The sequence below is a fragment of the Lepidochelys kempii genome, chromosome 16 (genome assembly GCF_965140265.1).
Source record: "Lepidochelys kempii isolate rLepKem1 chromosome 16, rLepKem1.hap2, whole genome shotgun sequence".
Classification (NCBI taxonomy): Eukaryota; Metazoa; Chordata; order Testudines; family Cheloniidae; genus Lepidochelys; species Lepidochelys kempii.
Genome location: NC_133271.1, coordinates 15,069,805 through 15,091,120, shown reverse-complemented (window position 1 = coordinate 15,091,120; position 21,316 = coordinate 15,069,805). Strand labels below are relative to the sequence as shown.

The 21,316-nt window shown below is 40.2% G+C and overlaps 1 protein-coding gene across 10 annotated transcripts in view; it reads left to right on the top strand.

The window, feature by feature from the left end:
* Positions 1-21,316, top strand: part of CDK5RAP2 (CDK5 regulatory subunit associated protein 2) — a 105,385-nt gene that overhangs the window by 58,634 nt on the left and 25,435 nt on the right. For 7 of the 10 annotated variants that reach the window (XM_073314325.1, XM_073314323.1, XM_073314324.1 and 4 more), the window contains 8 exons: positions 979-1,172; positions 3,953-4,412; positions 7,402-7,657; positions 9,410-9,526; positions 13,367-13,970; positions 16,864-17,096; positions 19,725-19,773; positions 21,108-21,295. In XM_073314325.1, coding sequence (XP_073170426.1) covers positions 979-1,172; positions 3,953-4,412; positions 7,402-7,657; positions 9,410-9,526; positions 13,367-13,970; positions 16,864-17,096; positions 19,725-19,773; positions 21,108-21,295 — 2,101 coding nt within the window. The remainder of the gene's footprint in view (positions 1-978; positions 1,173-3,952; positions 4,413-7,401; positions 7,658-9,409; positions 9,527-13,366; positions 13,971-16,863; positions 17,097-19,724; positions 19,774-21,107; positions 21,296-21,316) is intronic. The other 3 variants (XM_073314322.1, XM_073314319.1, XM_073314318.1) reach the window with 2 other exon arrangements.

Sequence of the window (21,316 nt, the reverse complement as noted above, 5' to 3'; positions counted from 1 at the left end):
ATGCCCCATGTGTGGATCTGTGGAGCTTACTAATTCAGAGAAAAATCGCTCTGCTTCATGAAATAGTCTTTGCAGATCTTAAATTTGCCATGCTTTGTAAGCTGTGGAATCATTAAAAACACTAAAAGCTTAGTTTTTTTGAGCATGCATCAGAATGTTCCAAACCATAGTTATGAAATGGCCTTTCTTAACTGTCATCCTCTGAGTAGTTACAGAACCAGCTCTGATCCTTAGTCATTCCCTTTTTGCTGAGTTCTTTAACCAGACTACCTCTGCAGATTTGCACTGGCCCTCTGTATTTCCCACTTCTTCACAATTTTATACTTAGATTTCATCAAGGTGGAGAGGTATTGAAGGAAGTTGATCGGGGAAGTCTTTTATTACTGCAGTTTGGAATGTTTGAGTTGCTGACTTTTGTACCCTCTAATGGCTTCTACTGCTTTTGGTAGTTCTATGGCTTCTGAGATAGGTTGTACAGCTGATTCATGCTATGGCAATATGTATGGAGAGTTTTAGAGGCAACTAACCCAATTTTACACACACAAGAATGGTAATTCCAAACGCTTCAGACGACATTCTGCCCTTGGACATTCATGCTAACTGGCCTGCACGTGGGCATCTGAGGGCAGAATTTTATATTTAAAGACACGTGATTCAAATGTGATCTAATCATGGAATGAATTACAACGTGGGGGCCACATACCAACAGCTTCATTAGCCAGGAGAGCATCCATAGATAAACACCACCAGGGAAATCTACTTACCGCTAAACAACTGATCTCTATGAATTAACCATATCAAATTGATGTTCATTAGTTCCTGTATTAATAAACAGTAAGTTGAATGTCTGTGACTGCTTTATAATGTAGATTAAGACCATCAAAGATTACAAACCATGATTATGAAAAGATTGTAGCCCTGAACATAATAGAACTGCATACCTGCCTAATAAGAAAACATTTGCAATTTTTTTCCCAGCAGATGACTCCTTCAGACTATTCAGATGGTGTCTGCAAAGATAGACATTATAGGAATCCAACTAAGCCTCGGTTTGAACATGATATAGCTGGCAAACACTCTGGCAGAATAGAGATGAATGAACATGAAGCAGAAGAGATGAACCTGCTCACATCTCTTTTAAATGAAAATGGAACATCTGTACTTGAATCTAGGTAAGCCTGAGGGATAGACACTACTTTTGACAGTATTTCTATTTGAGGAGAGAATAAAATAATTTTGCTAAAGTGAATTTAGATAATGGCACTGTCTAATTTACCTGAGAGATTGGCAAGGCTCCTTCAGAGCCATTTCAGTCGATCATACAATTAAGTAATTACGAAACGTGCTATCAGTAGGAAGACATCCTTATGAAAAATCCATTACAAGAAAAGTTTCTCTAAAGGTATTGCTTCATAGAGCCTTGCTATGGGAACTGATCCTTTTCAAGATGTGGGACTGATAGTCTTAAAGGGCTAAAATAATAATAATAATAATAATACTTTGTGCTTTTTTTTTTTAATCCAAGTATCTCAAAGCACTCTACACACAGTGAATTAAATGGGGAAAAAAAAAAACCCCAAACCCTGCACTGGTGTAAGAAAGTTGTGTGTGAGAAACTGGGGAGAAGTGACTTGCCCAAGATTATTCAAGAATGATAGAGCAGCCGATATAACCCCTTAGTTCTGATTCTTAGTCCCCTGCTTTTAAATATGCCACTAGACAACATTGCATCCTTCAATAGGAATTTCTTTAACCCCTGTGGCCTTAAGCTGGAAGCTGTGGCCCTAGAGTCTGGTGGGAAATGAAATGCCTTTAACTGCAAGTACCTTTCACTATAGCTGACTGATTGGTGAGCTCGTTTTGCTTGCTTGTGAGAATACTTGTTTTTACTGACATCACTGAAAAGGAAGTTTACAGCTCTGACTGTTTTACAGCAGCATCAGTCCTTTAGCTTTTTCAACAACACATTAAATCTCTTTTAAAAAACCCCTACCAAAAGCAAGAGTTTTAGAAGAGGGTAGTTTTAAATAGATTTTTTTTCAAATATATGTAAATTAACATTAAATAAGAGCAGATGGCCCTCCAATGGTTCTCTGGCTGCATTCACTCTCAGAGCTGAGGTGAACTTCATGAGTCACTCAGTCTGCCCTTGTCCAGTTCACTTCAAATAGAGACCCTCAAGTGAGTTACAGCTTTGAATTCATTTCACAGTCTTACAATGTTGTGTATAGAACTCTCCATGCTGTCCTTTTACTGTAGTTGGTTACACAGGAAAATCTACCGAGAAAAGACTGCTGGAAATAATTACCTGTTCCTCAGCATGCAGCCCCAAAAGAGCAGTAAAGATATAACGTTAATAATAATGTTCACTTCATCTAAAGATTTCAAAGCACTTTACCAATACAACTGATTGATAAAGGTTCACAGCATCCTTGTGAAGTAGGTAAGGATTATTATCCCCACTTTACAGATGGAGAAACTGTGGCACAAAGAGGTGAAAATGACTCATACACAGTGAGTAGCTGAGTTGGAACTAAGGTCATGTCTGCACTAGGAACACTTTATGGGACAAAGCACTCCTACTGCTGTTGGAACTATACTGGCAAAGCTGTGCTTTGTACAGGTATAGTAAAACCAGTCCCCACGGGTGAAAAACGCTATACAACAATGATTTCTTTCAGAGGTCATTAACTTTATTCCTTTAGCAAACCAGGAAATGTTTGTGGAGAGTGATGTGAACTACCTTCTTCATGCAAAGTTCTCAGTGGTCCCACCTCCAGGAGCTCAAAGTCCAAACTCTGATCCATCATGTGGCAAGGCATTAAACTGCCTATAGGCAGCTACACAAGCCCCAAATCTGTCTTCTGTATTTGAAATCAGTTTTACAGTTGAGTCTACTCAACCAGTCCTATGTTTCTACATTACTATTCAAGCCAGCCAAGAAACATAAATGATTTTAGTCATCAAGAAAATACTGAGTGGCAGATGAGACAATATTCCTGTCTTAAAAGATGAATATATAATGTTGTTTTATTTCTTAACCTTACTTAAAAGTCTGGTAATGAGCAATTCTTTCACAATCATCTTTAGCACTCTTGTGTGTAATCTCTTCTGTGTCCTAGTATAAATTACCAGATTGACTATGATGAGCCTGTGCTGTTGGGTAACTTAATTCTCATGAATGATATTAGATACCAGAAAAAAAGACATAAAAAGCATAGTTAGCATCCTCCATTTCAAATGCCAGCTGTGTAAATGCAGTTGTTTTTAAATGCCTGTTTATATGTTTAGCGGCACAAACAGTTCGTGATTGGACATATGAAATCAGCTGTAGAATTTGAGGGTTGTTTATAATCTAATGTCCGTTGTGTAGCTTCTCTTTCATCTTAAAATCTAGCTTTCCAAACTGTGGCCCCTGGTCCACTGGTTATCTGTGGAACACTTGCTGATGGTCTGTGGAGGGCAAGGCTGTCACATTCTATTGGCTGATCCTACTTTTTTCCAGCTTCTGCATTTTATTAAAAGACAGCTGACTATATATGAAGGCCCAGATTTTTTAAAAGAACTCAGCACCCAGCAGCTCCCTTGTTTCCAATTGGCACATCATTAAGATGCCTATAAGGGAGGGTAAGATCCTGAAAATCTGGCCCTACATATCTTCCTGATTTTATTTCATGTAAGCAATTGCTGTGGTTTGTTATATGATCACAAATGGGAGGAAGGGATGTGATCTACATGATCATAAATGGGAGGGGGAAATGTCCACAAGATAATCTCTCTATGAAAAAGAGAAGCTCTTCCCTAAATCTACTGGAAAGTAAAATGGAATCTCCTAGGAGTCTACAGTATATCATGGCTCTACAATAGTGTTCCTTAGGAGGTGTTCTTGTTTCCTTAAACAAAAAAGCAAAACACATGTTTTTTTTTTTTCCCTCTCTCTCCCTGGATAAAGCAGACAAGAACAAGTGAAAATTGTAATTGCACTGTTAGATCATCTGAGCACAACTGAGCAAGAATGTTCAAGTGAAGATATAGAGAATAAGGATGAAAAAGATCTTAGGCAAATGGTTATTCAACTAAGAGCTGAGCTGAGACATTTCAAGCAGGTCAATACGTTCTTAAAGCAGCAAGTAGAATTGAAATCAACTTTTGATGGAAAAGAGAGGCTTTATCCAGATACAGCTCCACAGGTTAATAAGGTTATTGAATTGTTAAAAGTGGAATTGAAAGATACAGCTACACAAACAATGACTATGGAGGGTAACGTCATGAGACTCAAACATGAAGGCAAAAGAGGTGCCTTAGAAGAAAAAACAAAATACTCAAGATTAAATGCAGAACCTCAACAAGAAAATGCATATAAGAAGGATGAGCAGCATGAGAGACTTTCTGTTGCAAGTAGAACAAATAAAGTAAGTTTATTTGAGATTCCCTTTATAACAGTTCAGGGCAGACATAGAGATGAGAAAAGTGTATTTCATTTCTGAAGTTAATCTTGTTTTTCATGTAATTTTAAAAATAAGTAAAAGGGATTTGTGCCAAATATATTCAAGATAATTGTACTTACTGTACAGTGCCTTTCATCCTATACTTCAGTGTGCTTTAGAAATATTAATTAATTAAGCCTCAAATCTCCCAGGATTTGATACCAATAAATATTGTATCAATTTTACAGGTGAATAAATTATGGCATATGGGTCTTGATTTTTGACTGCCTTTTTACTTGGTATAGTTGTTCATGAGACTGTAAAGCAGGGATGGCCAACCTGAGCCTGAGAAGGAGCCAGAATTTACTAGTGTACATTGCCAAAGAGCCACAGTAATACGTCAGCAGCCCGTCCCATCGGCTCCCCACGTGCTCCCAGCACCTCCTATCCACTGGCCGTCCCGCCGATCAGCGCCTTTCCCTCCCTCCCGATCAGCTGTTTTGTGGCATGCAGGAGGCTCGGAGGGGGAGGGGGAGGGGGAGGAGCGAGGGCACGGTAGGCTCAGGCAGGAAAGGGTGGGGTGGGGGCAGGGCCTGTGGCAGAGCCAGGGGTTCAGCGAGCACCCCCCGGCACATTGGAAAGTTGGCGCCTGTAGCTCTAGCCCCAGAGTTGGTGCCTAGACAAGGAGCCGCAAATTAACGTCTGAAGAGCCGCATGGGGCTCCAGAGCCACAGGTTGGCCACCCCGATGTGTAAAGTGTTTGTGAAAGTACACCATTCTGACTTGGTACTGTTTTAAGCCTAAGCAGAGAATTAGGCCTGGAGAATTGAAGAGACTTGCCTAATACCTCACAACAAGCAGTCCTGAGTTCCAATTACATTGCCTCTTATTCTTAGATAAGTACAGTCAAATTTTCAAAACTGGCCTCTAAAACGGCGAGTACTCTAATTTTCGAGTGCAGACTACTTTTGCATGTGTAAGTCAGGTGTTGGACACCGAACTGCCTGATCTGCACATGCATATAGCTTATGGCTACAAACATTGTGTATATATTGGTGTGAAAAACTGTGTCTACAAAAATGTATGCATGTATAGTGGCATTAGCAACTTTGGGAGCTGTGTTGAGGCCACTTTGAAGATTTAGCCCCTGTGCAACAGACAAGAACAGCTTTTGGTATTGTGGGCTACTAATAGAGAGCTTGTAATCTCTTCTGAATAGGGAGTAGCCTGTGCGTTTGTATTGATTAAGAGGTTTCTGTGGGGTAACAGTATCAGCAGCTTGTTATTTTTGCCTGGATCAAGCCCTAACGTGGATCTGAAAGAAATTCAGGGTCATTAACACATTTTAATAAAAAAATGAGGAAGCTATCAGCATTGGATTTATTTTCCAATCTCCAAATGATATTGTGTTCATATGTACCAAAGGCATTGAGTTTATCATTAGGAAAATGGAACTTTTTATTATTTTAAATTGTGTAAAGACTATAATTGCTAGGAAATGAATATGGAAAAATATTGCAGAATACGAAATAATAAAAGAAATTACAGCACTCATGATGCTGGTGGAGCAACTACATAACAAAAGGAGTAAATCAGATGTATTTGAAAATATTATTGATTTTTATTATTATTGCACACAATTCTGTAGCATTCATCAGCATAGTGTGAGAGTTCTCAATTCTGAGATCTCACTGTTTCGTTTCTCCAGTTGGGACAACTAGGACACATTTAGGGGAAAAACCAAACGGTGCCAGGATGAAAGTGACAATAGATTATTATTTCTTATGAGACTTAAAAAAACATCCAATAACACTACTACACTAGTGTTGGGGTGAAGAGAAGAGGAAATGAAGAAAATACCTTCTGGACTTTGTAGAGCAGATGTGGGCAAACTTTTTGGCCTGAGGGCCACATCTGGGTATGGAAATTGTATGGTGGGCCATGAATGCTCACGAAATTTGGGTTGGGGTGCAGGAGGGGGAGAGGGCTCTGGCTGGGGGGTCTGGGCTCGGGTTGGGCCAGAAATGAGGAGTTCAGGGTGCGGGAGGGGGCAGGGGGTTGGGGCACAGGAGGGGATCGGGGTGCAGGCTCCGGGTGGTGCTTACCTTAAGCAGCTCTTGGAAGTAGTGGCATGTGCCTCCTCCGGCTCCTATGTGGAGGTGTGGCCAGGCAGCTCTGCGTGCTGCCCCGTCCTCTGGCGCTGCCCCTGGAGTTCTCATTAGCTGCAATTCCCGGCCAATGGGAGCTGCGGGGGGTGGCGCTTGGGGTGAGGGCAGCGCGCGGAGCCCCCTGGCTACCCCTAAACGGAGGAGCCAGCAGAGGGGGGACATGATGCTGCTTCCGGGAGCCTTGGCACATGCACACGGAGCGGTTTTTGACCCTGCTCCCCGGCTGGAGTGTAGGAGCGGAGTAAGCCCCAGACCCTTCTCCCCACCGGATTAAACAGGCTGGAGGACTGGATGTGGCCCCCGGCCCGCAGTTTGCCCACGTCTTTTGTAGAGGGTTGAGAGGATTCTCTGTGAAAAGAAACAAAGAGTTAAGGGAAAGGCACAGAGATCCAAAAGGAACTAGTGGTTAGAGAAGACAAATGAGATGAGTATATATTCCTCAAAGGCACACACAGCGTAGACTTAACAGATATACTTTTAGATTAAAGGCCTTTACCAGTAGACAGTTAATCTGCCGTCTTGGTTACATGCCCTAGAAGACACATGGCACGGGGCTTTGGATTCATAAACAGCACTTATCTTTAGAAAATTATAAGGGCCTGGGCCAGGTATCTTGTTTCCCTGTGACTGCTCAAATTCTTTGCAAGGATATCACTGTCTTGTTTCCAAAATTACATAATATAGCTCTTAATTGGTATGCACAAAGTTTTACTAGTATTTTTTTCCTGGTGATCTTGTTTATTCCCCCTTACCAACTATCTCATACCCATTACCAAACCCCATGTTTTATTGCATCTGTCTTTCAGAGTGATTTCATTTATCCATTCAAGAAATCCCGTATACCCATTCCATTAAAATCATCTAGATCATTAGGAAACATTCCTTTAACCTCCTGTACACAGAAGCCAGACATGCATCTGCAGCACCGGCTCATGGCACTTGATGAAGGTCTGAAGGAATGTAAAATACAAAACAGACAACTTCACAAAGAGTTATCTTTGAGCGGATCTGTAATTGAAAATCTGCAAGAGAAGCCCGAACAAGAAAGAGTATTGGTGAGAGGTAAATAAACATTTGCATTTAAAGAGCAGATAAAATAACACCTAGTACTGCTTGAAATATTTTCTTCTTTTCTTATAGAGGAAAGAAAAAATAGATCACTTTTACATATATACAATACTGCTTAATCTTACAATTTGCTTGGGGACAAATATATATCCTAAAAATATTTAGTGTTTTGGTTTTTTTTAGTTAGATTTGCTTTGCAGCCAAAACATAATACAGCTTGGTATGCTATGAAAGTGCATGGTATATATGGCATAAAATACATAATACATGATAGTCTCAGCACATTTATATAAATATGGGTTACCTTAAATATTCATTTATAGGATTCCAAACCTAATGGAAAACATGGAGAGATGAAAGTATAGATGTGCTGTACTTGTTCATATCGTATATGTGAATGTACCTGATTTTACCATTGATCTGTCAAGGTGTCAAGTGGCTTTTTCCAGTTTAGTGAGATTAATTTAAATCTAACCATAAACAAAATACCTATATTTGCAAAATATTATAAATGATAAGACAGTTGACAATATATATTATATAAAGATGCAGTATGGTGAAAAAGTACATTTAGCTGTAAGATTAATAACTTGGGAGGGTGGAAAGGCATGGCTAGAGGGGAAGAGAGATGTTTTAAGGATGTGAAATGAGAGAGAGTCAGTTTTAAAGTATGGTGTGTTCTACAAGGCAACAGCTGTGGAGTGGAAGGCTCTCTCCCCAACAGTAATAATGTTGTGGAAAAGGACAGTGATGACCCAAGTGCTTAAGTGAAGTGTATTGGGGAGTAGAATTAGAACATGGGACCCTATCCCACTCTTATTAATAATACTAATACTTTGCTCTTATCTAGTGTTTTTTATCAATAGATCTCAAATCACTTTACAAAGGAGGTAAGCATCATTATGCCCATTTTACAGATGGGAAAACTGAGGCATAGAAAGGGAAATGACTTGCCCCAGGTCACCAGCAGGCCAGGAGCAGAACCCAGGTCTCCTGATTCCCAGTCCAGTGCTCTGTCAACTAAGCCACAGTAATACTATGTACACAGTGCTTCCCTTTATTATTTATTTGTTTTCATTAAAACTGACGGGAGTTTGGTCATTAACTTCAGTGGGAGCAGTATCTAGCCCCTGGTCTGTGAAGTAGGCAGGAGTAAAGTTCCATGGAGAATTTTAAGAATGAAAATAGCTTTATATTGGATTCTGAAATGAAATGGAAGGCTGCAGTCCTTTTGTCATGCAATTATTTTTGCATGTATGCCAGTATGGGTAGCAGCATTCTGCACTTGCTGGAATCCCAAGACCTGGGGCTCTCAGAGGTTGTAGAGAATGAAGTTAGAATCATTGCTTAAATTGGTGAAATTATTTATCTTCATTGTAAATGTACACAAAAAACAAAAAATAAAACACTAAAAATCAATTGAGTATATAATAAGTGTACTGACTGCTTGCATGTGTTCATCATGTGATGCAGAATTTTGTGGTAAGATCTTCATCGGGGGTAGAAAGCGTTGGACATTCAAATTTATAGTAATTATCTTGATAGTTAATTTATGTATTTGAAAAATATGTGCTTAGGCTATTTCACATGATCTGCATATTTGTGTGTTTATGCTTACTACTGCAGTTCTTTATATGACTTCACCATTCTGAATTGTTGCAGTATCAGTTGTTTTACTATCCTACTTCTTTATTTTTAAAGTCACTTAGCTAAGTTTTCTTTACTTTTTTCCTTCTATTTCTCTAGCTGAATCATTGGTCAGATTGGATTGCAAAGAGATCCAAGTGGATTCACAGGCTGTTGGATTTGATACTTGTGACAAGAATGAAAATAAGATGATCATGGATCAGAGAAACAGTCAAGGTAGAGCATGAACACAAAGTGATAATGAGAAAGCAGCACTATGAAAGCTACTAATCTTAAAATATATTGTCTTATTGTTTTCTATAAATAATTATAGATAACTGACTCTACTGTAGATAATTGCCCCTTTTTACCATTACTTGTTGGTTTTAAATATTATTTACTTAATTAGTACAGAATAATGGTCCCCAAGTTAGTATCTTAAGGGTTATGTTTTCAGAAGGGTCACACAGATTTATGAGCACAGTTTCCAATAAAAAATAATGAGTTGTGTGCCTAACTCCCAAACACTGTACTGCAAACCTCCTCAGTTCCTCTGATCCATTCGGTGAATTAAATATGTTCATTATTGTGCACTTGCCACACTGTTATGAAATGCAAGGAGGAAGCAATAGAATGATAGCATTCTGCTTATCTGAATTATTTGAAGGCATTTGGCTTAGTTGAAACCTAACTGAATCATTGAGTGAAAATGTAAATGGGGTTAATTCCATGTACCATGTGCTTCTCCATAATCCATTTGTCTTTTTGAGAGGGCTTGAATGACCTCTTTATCTAGTTGCATACAGTGTACTGAGTAGGAGACTAATTCTGGAACCCTTACTCACGTTAACTTTACTCACAGGTGTAGTCTCCCTGAAGCCAGTCAGTAAGGGATTGCAGGATATACATTTATTACCTGTGTGTGGTACATTAAAGTGTGCTAGCAGTTTCTGCTTTAAAGAGCAACTAATGCCTTGTGAAAAACCATAACAAGCATTCTAATTAAAAACAATACTACTTCCAATTTTTCTCCCCCCCCTCCAATTCTTTAGTATGTAGGACATTTATGTGAAGGCAGGATTATTGATCTTAAGAATTCATCTGATTTTGCTCTTTGTTCCTCACCTGAATTCACAACCTTCTGGGAGATCTTAATCATTACAGCAACCAACTGCAAAGTCACAGAGGATTGTCTTTCTGGTGGAGAATAAGTAGGAGTAGCCAGTGAACTCTTAAGAAACGTATCTTTTTCTTCTGCTTGGGATCTGCCCGTGAATTCTGGTGCAATGAAGTTTTCTCAAGCGTATTGCTGTCTTGTGACTCAATAGCATTTAGAACGTTGAACAACATAAGTAAGCAGATGCAGCAATTGCAGAGCATCATCCTGCCCTTCAGTGCACATGGGATAGATAGCGCAGTGTAACCACCTAATTTCTTTCCCAACCTCGGATTCAGCTTGCAGAGTTATTTTTATTTGCTTGTGCTCATTCTTGGCTCAGGCATCCATATCCATTCCACTCCTTTTTTTTTTTTTAGGAGTCCATTGAGACTTTGGGTTGGCTTAAGGCTGAATCCTGTGAGATGCTGAGCATCTTCAACTCCCACTGAAGCCAGTGGTGGTTGACGGTGTTAAGCACATTGCAGGATTAACAAATTAGAATGAAAGATCCTTTTTAAATGTATCCATTGGTGAATGTTGGGATTTTACAGTGCTGTTCCTCCTGTCAGTATTGCCTATTTCCAGTCCCTGTGAAGGAGGCTGTTGAACCTCCTTGTTCTCACCTCAAGACAGTAGACAAACTCTGATAGGCAGTACAGATGGTTGACAGGCTTCCTCACACTAAATGGAATTACTATAGGGTCTTCACACTACGTTGTCTGTAGTTGGCTTCTACAGCCAAAGGGCCAGATACACGCTATCTAAGGAACACAGAACTGATCTGTCACTAGTCCTTCAGAATCCTTCATTATTTTATCAGCAATTTCCAGGCTTTGGTTTTCCTTCATTTCCATCTGACCGTTTGCCACTGAAATCATAGGATTTATGTTTGGGTGCCCTGCTTCTAGAACAATTTGGCTTTACCAGTATGCTATGCTTGTCCAGACTACACATGTAAGGGGCCCTGGTCTTGCTTCAAGATGCTCCAGAAAGAGGGAGGTAAACAATCTCAAATATTGGTGATCTTTTGCAGAGCTAGCCTTATAGTAGAACTCTGTTTCCTGGTAACAGGAAAACTCCAGTCCCCTGGCTACTTATATGTACTTCCCCTCCCCCAATAAATGTAGAATAGAATCATAGAATATCAGGGTTGAAAGGGACCTCAGGAGGTCATCTAGTCCAACCCCCTGCTCAAAAGCAGGACCATCCCCAATTAAATCATCCCAGCCAGGGCTTTGTCAAGCCTGACCTTAAAAACTTCTAAGGAAGGAGATTCCACCACCTCCCTAGGCAACGCATTCCAGTGTTTCACCACCCTCCTAGTGAAAAAGTTTTTCCTAATATCCAACCTAAACCTCCCCCACTGCAACTTGAGACCATTACTCCTTGTCCTGTCCTCTTCCACCACTGAGAATAGTCTGGAACCACCTCTCAGGTAGTTGAAAGCAGCTATCAAATCCCCCCTCATTCTTCTTTTCCGCAGACTAAACAATCCCAGTTTCCTCAGCCTCTCCTCATAACTCATGTGTTCCAGACCCCTAATCATTTTTGTTGCCTTTCTCTGGACTCTCTCCAATTTATCCACATCCTTCTTGTAGTGTGGGGCCCAAAACTGGACACAGTACTCCAGATGAGGCCTCACCAGTGTCGAATAGAGGGGGACGATCACGTCCCTCGATCTGCTCGCTATGCCCCTACTTATACATCCCAAAATGCCATTGGCCTTCTTGGCAACAAGGGCACACTGCTGACTCATATCCAGCTTCTCGTCCACTGTCACCCCTAGGTCCTTTTCCGCAGAACTGCTGCCTAGCCATTCGGTCCCTAGTCTGTAGCTGTGCATTGGGTTCTTCCGTCCTAAGTGCAAGACCCTGCACTTACCCTTATTGAACCTCATCAGATTTCTTTTGGCCCAATCCTCCAATTTGTCTAGGTCCCTCTGTATCCTATCCCTGCCCTCCAGCGTATCTACCACTCCTCCCAGTTTAGTATCATCCGCAAATTTGCTGAGAGTGCAATCCACACCATCCTCCAGATCATTTATGAAGATATTGAACAAAACCGGCCCCAGGACCGACCCCTGGGGCACTCCACTTGACACCAGCTGCCAACTAGACATGGAGCCATTGATCACTACCCGTTGAGCCCGACAACCTAGTCAACTTTCTACCCACCTTATAGTGCATTCATCCAGCCCATACTTCTTTAACTTGCTGACAAGTTAAAGAAGTATATATGATGTATAGAAGTATACAGTTTTTACTGGCATGAATCTCTGGTGATGGCATTACTCATGAGTGGGTTAGCCAAATGTGAATTGTTTAGGGCATCCCAAATGAGTATCAATAAAACCTTTAACACTACATGGTTGTATGGATTTTATTTAGGCCACATTTTAAAAAGAACTTATTAGAACTTCTTTTTCCAACTTACTATTTTTATTAGCAATCTTTTAAAATCCTCGGACTTTAAATTCCACTTGGCTGCATATGGATATTGGAGCTGGAGAGAAAATAAAATGAATTTTTTAGAAGATTTTTTAAAAAAGTATTTTGGTCGGCTTGTAAATCAGTGTTATAATGCCTTGTGTTTAGGGACCCACCTTGGTGGGTTGAAAGATATTGGACTTAGCAATAGTCACTTGTCTAGAACGGAATATAACAAGTGTAATTTTAAATCCCTACTTGGGGAGAAAGCTGGTTTTATGTATTGGAAATTGGTATTTGGAAGCTGATGGGAGGTTTGAATGTTAGAAGTGTAAGATGGATTAGTGGGTGCAGATAATGAGGTCAAAGATACAAACTAAGTGCAGTTTATTTTATTCCCTTGTTGTGGAAGTGAAGAGATTTGTTCAAGTGCCGTTATGAGCTGAATGTCAAATAAATATTAATGCTCACATACAATCCTTTTATTTTCAGAAACAGAAACTCCTCATAACATTAGCAACGTGAATATTCTACATTCATTGAAAGAGCTAAATAAAGAATTTTATTCCATGGATAACCAGGACATTGACTCAGCTACAACATATTCAGGTTCCAAGAGTCTGCTTTCTCTCAAACTGAGTATAGCAAGTACAGATGCATTTGATGACTATGAAGTCATAGACGACTTAGAAGAATTGAGACAAAGAATTAAGGATATGAAGTCTGAGCTTGAAAAGTACAAAATGTTCATATTTAATTTGCAACCTACTAACCCTTTTTTGTCCAGTGATATTTTTAATATAGTTTTGAATGATGCTGAATTGCCCATGGAAAGACATGTCATACAAATGCAAGATACTGATAGACAAGAGACCAAAACATTTTCTACGGTACATCAGCAAGTGGATTATGAAATCCACATTGAAAACCTGAATTCACAGTCTACAGAAACACCCGATGAACAAACATCACAAAATCTTAAGCAGCTATTATTAGAAAATGAGGCTGAACTTGAAAAAGAGCAAATTGCAAATATGCATCTTCTCGATGAAGTATATCGTCTGCAAAACAAACTTAGGGAAACATCACCATCCAAGTGAGTAATGCTAACACATTTTCAGCCCCATGAGTAAGTGCAAGCACCACTACTGTAAGAGGTCATTCCAGAGATATTCATATTTACATACCTCCACAGTGCAGTGGTGAAGGCTAAAATTCGTTTACATTAATGTAAAGTGACAAAGATTTGTACTTAGAAATTGCCTTATAAGTAAAAAAAAAAAAAATTTCTACTATTTAAGAACTGCTTCTAATACATCCATATCATCCTCCCATGATGGTTTTTATGCCACATGCCCTTCTCTCTCCAGAGGCATATACAAATCCTCCCTGCAGGATGCTGTCTCCTGTGTGATTTCTCGAGTGAGGTTCTCCCTCTTGCAGGTTTCTCTGTGGGAGGGGATGACTTAAGTCAGATTGGCAGAGACCCTGGGTGTTTTTCATCTTCCTCTGCAACATGGGGCACTAGTTGCTTGCTGGTTTAAACTAGAGTAAATGGTGGATTCTCTGTAACTTGAAGTCTTTAAATCATGCGTGCAGCTCTGGTCAGCCCATCTCAAAAAAGATACATTGGAATTGGAAAAGGTTCAGAAAAGGGCAACAAAAATGATTAGGGGTATGGAACAGCTTCCATATGAGGAGTGATTAATAAGACTGGGACTTTTCAGCTTGGAAAAGAGACAACTCATGGGGGATATGATTGAGGTCTGTAAAATCATGACTGGTGTGGAAAAAGTAAATAAGGATGTGTAATTTACTCCTTCTCATAACACAAGAACTAGGGGTCACCAAATGAAATTAATAGGCAGCAGGTTTAAAACAAACAAAATGAAGTATTTTTTCACGCAATGCAGAGTCAACCTGTGGAACTCTTTTGCCAGAGGATGTTGTGAAGGCCAAGACTATAACAGCATTCAAAAAAGAATTAGATAAATTCATGGAGAATAGGTCCATCAATGGCTATTAGCCAGGATGGGCAGGGATGGTTCCTAGCCTCTGTTTGCCAGACGCTGGGAATGGGTGACAGGGGATGGATCACTTGATGTTTACCTGTTCTGTTCATTCCCTTTGGGGCACCTCGCATTGGCCACTGTCAGAAGACAGGATAGTGGGCTAGGTGGACCTTTGGTCTGACCCAGTATGGCCATTCTTATTTTCATACGTTCTTCATATGCTCTTATGATTTGAGGACTTCAGTAACTCAGCCAGAGGTTATGGGTCTATTAGAGGAGGGTGTGTGTGAAATTCTGTGGCCTGCAGTGTGCAGGAGGTCAGACTAGATGATTATGATGGTCCCTTCTGACCTTAAAGTCTATGAGTATAAGCCACAATCAATGCTCCTGGAATTTTGCAGCACTCACGTTCTAATTTGTGTGGCAAGAGTAAGGACATTCTACATCAGATCTGAAATAGTCTGAAACAAGTCTATGGGCAGTTGGCTGCCAAATTCCTGGGAACATTCTTAGCTGTGTGTCTACATTTATGTATGCAATAGTAATGCTAGCACTTACAATGACAATATGTTGCACTTATATCAGTAGTGCCTTCCATTCAAGTATCTGAAAGCACTATACATTGAAATTAATGAATGAAGCCTTACAGCAGAAATTCTTAAACCAGTGGATCCTCCTTTTAAGGCTTGGAAGTATCATCATTTTACATATGCAGAAACTGAGGCAAGGGAAGTTAAGTAGTTTATCCACAAATCAGACTGACACTCTCCATCCTAGAATCTGGATCTCCTTATACCCAATCCTGTGGTTTAGCAACAAGACACTCTTCCCCCTAGGGAATACCTGATGGCAACAGATGGAACACAGAAATATCTTCAACCCGTTAGGTTTCTCCATAATTCATGACTGATAATGCTTGCAAGCCCTTGATGTGGCACTTTAATGTTAGCTTAGAAAAATACCCACCTGCTCCATAAAATATATGAACTTGCATGCCTAGAAAATACACTTCACACATATGAATCTAACTATGTAATCTAAGGGATGGCATGGGCTGCATAAAGTTTTGATTGCCATGGATTTGGTATGACTGCATGACTCACAAGTGGGAGTGCCACACAGGAGTTACACATCTCTCCCTAAACAAGTAGAAATAAAAATGTTATAGCAACCCACACTGTCATAGTTTTTGTTTATGCCCCATATTTTGTTCATGGTTTTTTCCTTTTTCAGTCCCTTCCTCCCCTGAGGTGCATGCTTCTGTAGAAAGAAGCATATCAATGACAGGGACAATTGCAATATAAAGTGGACATCTATATCCCCAAGTGCAGTATCAACTCAGTTATTCTGAGCTGAAATTTATATCCTGCCTATTGATGTACAAGAATTTAGGCAGTAAGTTGGTTGTCATGATCACATCTGTAGTAATAAACATAGGAGATAGTAACCTAGAATTTGTCATACTGGATGAAACCATTAGTCCACAAAGTCCAGAATCCTGCCTCTGGCAGTCGACAGTACTTAATGTTTCAGAGGAAGGTGGACCCCATCTGATTCCCTTGGCCCGTCACAGACAACCATTGTAGGAATGTATATTTTTAGCCTCTTTACTCATTCTTTCCCATTTATTTCATTGTAACTCCTTCAGGTGCCATCTGACTCGCTTGTTTGTCAGATTCTAAGAATCAGGTTAATACTGGGTATTTTGGTGGCCTACAAGCCAATTCATCATTTCAATTCCTGCCTATCTTCTAAATTAAGCAGTTACATAATGCATAATAACCTGCAAGTTGTCTGCATGAATAGTTGTCTGCCTAGTAGTAAGGGCAAGACATCTTTGTCACTGTTGCTATAGGGCATTTTTAGAGAAATTGGATTTATATGATATTCTGTTCTAGAATTGTAATTCATTTTAGTTTTTTTTAAATGGTAGTTATGGTCAAAAAATTCTTTTAAAAGATAACTTCATTTTCACAGATATGATTCATTAGTTCATTCCCAAGCTCGAGAGCTCTCCTTTCAACGCCAGCAAATTAAAGAGATCCACAGCATCTGTGTTACCTATCATCAACATCTGACCAGCCTTATTAAAGCTTTTGAGGAGCTGCTTCAAGCCAGTGATGTTGATTATTATGTTGCTGAGGGTTTCCGTGAACAGCTGAATCAAAGTGTGCAACTTTTTGAAAAGCTGGAAAAGAAGTTTCTATATGGTATGTAGTTATATTTCCTATCCTGTTGTCTGTCTATGGTACATAAATATTTTATTGAAATCTGAAGAATTTTTATTATAATATTTTTGCCTTGCATATCTACTTCTATGTATTTTTCTTATGTTTGTCGTCATGTCACTCACAGTGGGACCTTCCCGCTACATACAGTTCTTTCAGTCAGAATGGCATGCAGACTGCTGCTGTCCCTGCCACTGCATGGCAGATTTAATTCTAGTGCTCATGCAGTGGTTGATTTTTAATTTTGTAATTGTCATTGCAATTGGATCTTTCCATCTCAAGTTGTTCCTGTGTCACAAGACAAACACACCAAGCAACCAAAACTACTTGGACTAAAGCCACATGGTACTGCAAAACTAATGACCGTTTCAACAACAAATGGACTCCAGGATCTTTTAATATAGGACCCAGTCCAGCTTCCATTGAGGTTAATGCAAGTAAAAGTCAATGCAATACTTTTGACTTATAGGCCTTTTGAATCATGCCTATGTGTCTGATCAGCTCCCATTGAAGTATTCATAGGAGTCTTTCCATTGACTTCAGTGGGAGTTGGATTGGGCCCATAGAAAGTTCAGAGGTTTTAGAATATAATTGAAAAATGTGCCTTTTTTGTTTAAGGCTATACATACATTAAATCATAAACACAGACTGTCATTTATAAATGTGGAAAATGCGTTACGTAAGGTAGAGCTTTTCCATTGCAATACAGGACTTGCCATACCTCTGGGCCATCTAGTCTCTGACTGTGGCCAGTACAGATGCTTTGAGAAGGTGCAAGAAATCCTTTAGTGGACTACTGTGGAATGACCTGACAGTAGAGGAAGTCCCTCCCTAACAGTCATCAGTTAGAAGGTTGGATTATACTCTGAAGAATGAGCATTTATACACCTTCTGAAAAATGTCTGTCTTTGGCGGGGAGATATTTCTTGGGTGCTCTGAGATCTCTCTCAGTCTAGTCTCAGTCTCCATGCACCCAGGCTGCAGTAAGGCATTAGGCTGCAGAGCAGGTGCCTGGAACATCCAAGCAGTAGAGCTCTCAGAAGCTGTCAGTCATTTGTGTATTATTCCTTATGTTTGTAGGCTATTTTAATCATGAAGGTGTGTAGAGATCCAGAATCTTATTGTAGAGATCCAGAATCTTATTGTAGAAGGGTCCTTGGGGACATAAGCATGGCAACAGCATGCTGAAGAAAAGACAGATTTACACCTTAAATCATAGCTATTTAAAATGTAATACTGTTCCCTAAAATAGTCATTGGAATTGATATTTGTCACCCAAAGGAACAGTGTGCCATAGCCATTATCATAATCTTCATTCTTTGTTACTGAGGAAGTTTGAGTGACAAAGTGATGGCAAAGAGAAAAAGCAATACTAAGAGAGCAAAGCCCACCAAGAAAGCTCTTTCTCCTAGCTCCTCAAGGAAGGCCATTCCCAGTATATCTAAGTCAACTGACAGCATTTTTGCAGGTGTTAGCTGCAAAGTTATCTTCAAGCAAACACTTGAGGTAGTCTTTTAAAATGGGGACACTGACCCCAACATCTTCATGTAATTGCCCGTAGAAGACTTTCTTCTGAAACATTCAGCAGGCAATCAAACAATGGTCCCTGTCTTGTCCTTCTTTAAAAATAGCTTCAGCATGTTGTAGCTTTGATGACTCATGCTAAAGAGGCCGTATACGTGAAAAAGATGCTGTAACTAGTGTGTCATACCAATATAACAAAAGATTGAGTGTATTCAGTCATTTCAGTGGATACTTGCATTACAAATCAGGAGATTTTGTACTGCATAAGCATTAAAATGTTTTAAACCCCTGCCCCAACCAGCAGATGGTATCCTATATACTATGAAAAGTCACTGACAACTGAGACAGTTCAATATATCTAACACAATGGTATTGTACTGAACCACACATTAAAATAAAATGTCTATACCAGGGGTTCTCAAACTTCATTGCACCGTGACCCCCTTTTGACAACACAAATTACTACACGACCCCAGGAGGGGGGGACCAAAGCCTAAATCCGCCTGATTCCCACTGCCCCGGGTGGGGGAGCCAAAGCCAAAGTCTGAGCCTCACTGCCCTGGGTGGGGAAGGGGTTAAAGTCAAAGCCCAAAGGCATCAGCCTTGTCCCTCAGGCTTCAGCTTCAGCCTGGGGCAGTGGGGCTCGGGCTTCAACCCCAAGCCCCAGCAAGTCTAAGCCAGCCCTGGCAACCCCATTAAAATGGGGTCCTGGCCCACAGTTTGAGAACCGCTGGTCTATAGGATTATAAAGAAGATTCGGCTTACTAAGAATTGACTGTAAAGCAGTAGCATAAATAGCCTTCTGCCTGTGCATTTCAATCCTGACCTTCACTACAGACCTCTGAAATTCAAGTTCTGCGCTTTTCTTGACCCAGGACTGCCAGTTGTGCTTAATAACATGGAGGCTTAGCACTGTGAACAAGTGTGTGTTTCTTACCTAGGCTGGTATCTATTTGTGCTTTCCAAGTCACTGTTCAATTAGCACTTAAGTTATTCAAATATGTTAATGCAGAGAAAAAATTAGATAACTAGTATTATTTTGAGTACACTTTTCTTCCTTTTAAAAAACATATTTTTATTGTGCAGGAGAATCATTGGATGCAGAAGTTGCCAAACTTTATGAATTAGCACAAAGGTAAGAGTATCATTGAAGACTGGCATTAAACTTGTTGTTGTGTATTTAAACGATAAAAAGCCTACATGTTTTATAGCCCAACTTCAACTCTATTGCTCTTTGAGATGGCTGTTGCTTATACATCTTCTGTTCCATTAATATCCATTTTGTTAATAAAATATTCATAGAAAACAAGCCGTCTCTCCCTGCTTTTCAGCAAAGGTTTAACAGCAGAGCCACTAAAGTGAGGTGTCAGGTTACTAAGACTCTGTTACTTTTACTAGTATAAATAAAATTAGAATAACATACTAGGACATATTAGCATAAGTATTTAGGCTGAATGCTCAGCACAACTGAGAGAAGAGGGTTGGCAAAGGTGTCTTTAAGTTATCTTTCTGCTTCCCCTCACCCTGGGACTGAACTGTAGGGACTAGCTAAGGAACTTGTTGCCTTGGGACGTTGTGAAGGCTAAAAGTATAAATGTGTTTAAAAGAGAATTAGATAAGTTCATGAAGGATAGGCCCATCAGTGGCTATTAGGCAAGATGGTGAGGGACGCAACCCCGTGCAGCATGGGCCACAGGGGGTGTGCTGGCCACCGCTTCCCGCAGCTTCCATTGGTTGGGAACTGCGAACTGCGGCCACTGGGAGCTGTGCCTGTGGACGGTCAATGTAAGCAAAATCTCTTGCCGCCCGCCAGCGGATTACCCTGATGGGCCGCGTGCCGAAGGTTGCTGACCCCTGCCCTAAAGCTGGGAGTGGACGACTGGGGATGGATCATTCGATTAATTGCCCAGTTCTATTCATTTTCTCTGAAGCTTCTGGTGCCTGCCACTGTCAGAATGCAGGATACTGGGCTAGATGGATCATTGGTCTGACTCACCATGGCCGTTCTTAAGTTCTTATTACCAAAATGCATTGCTCTTCGACTTCATTCTCAAAACATCCTTACACTAGAGGTGCGGAGAGCAGGTGCTGTGACGTTACCTAAATTGGTTTTATGTCAGCCCAGGATTATTTTGTGCTGGAGCAATCCTCAACTGCCTTAAGTTAGCTGCAAGTCCCCTTGCCACTAAAGGCACTTAAAATAGATCAGTTGTGGAAAATGAACTTTAAGGGTGAGATCCTGGCTCCACTGAAGTCCATTGGGGACAAAACTCCCATTGACTTCAGTAGGGCCTGGATTTCACCCTAAATTCTTATCTCTGATATGTGGAGGTATATCACTATGTATCTTTAAAAATCTGCTACTATACATGTATCCTGTGAATTTGACACCAATCTCTCTCTATTCATTGTGCTTCTAAAGCAATAATTATCATTGTACATTTAAAAATATTTTGCTTGACACACAAGGGATAATGAGAAGACCACCACAATGTACCAGCAACTTAAGGATGAGTCACCTATACCATCTGCTTTTCATATCTTGTCTGACTTTGAAATGTCAGAAAAGTCATCTATTGGATCACCTGAACATCAACAAGACCTAGTGGAGGAAGAACATGACAAACTGGCACTTGTGCCAAACAAGTTTCCCCCAGGTAATTTTTTCCCCACTGAAG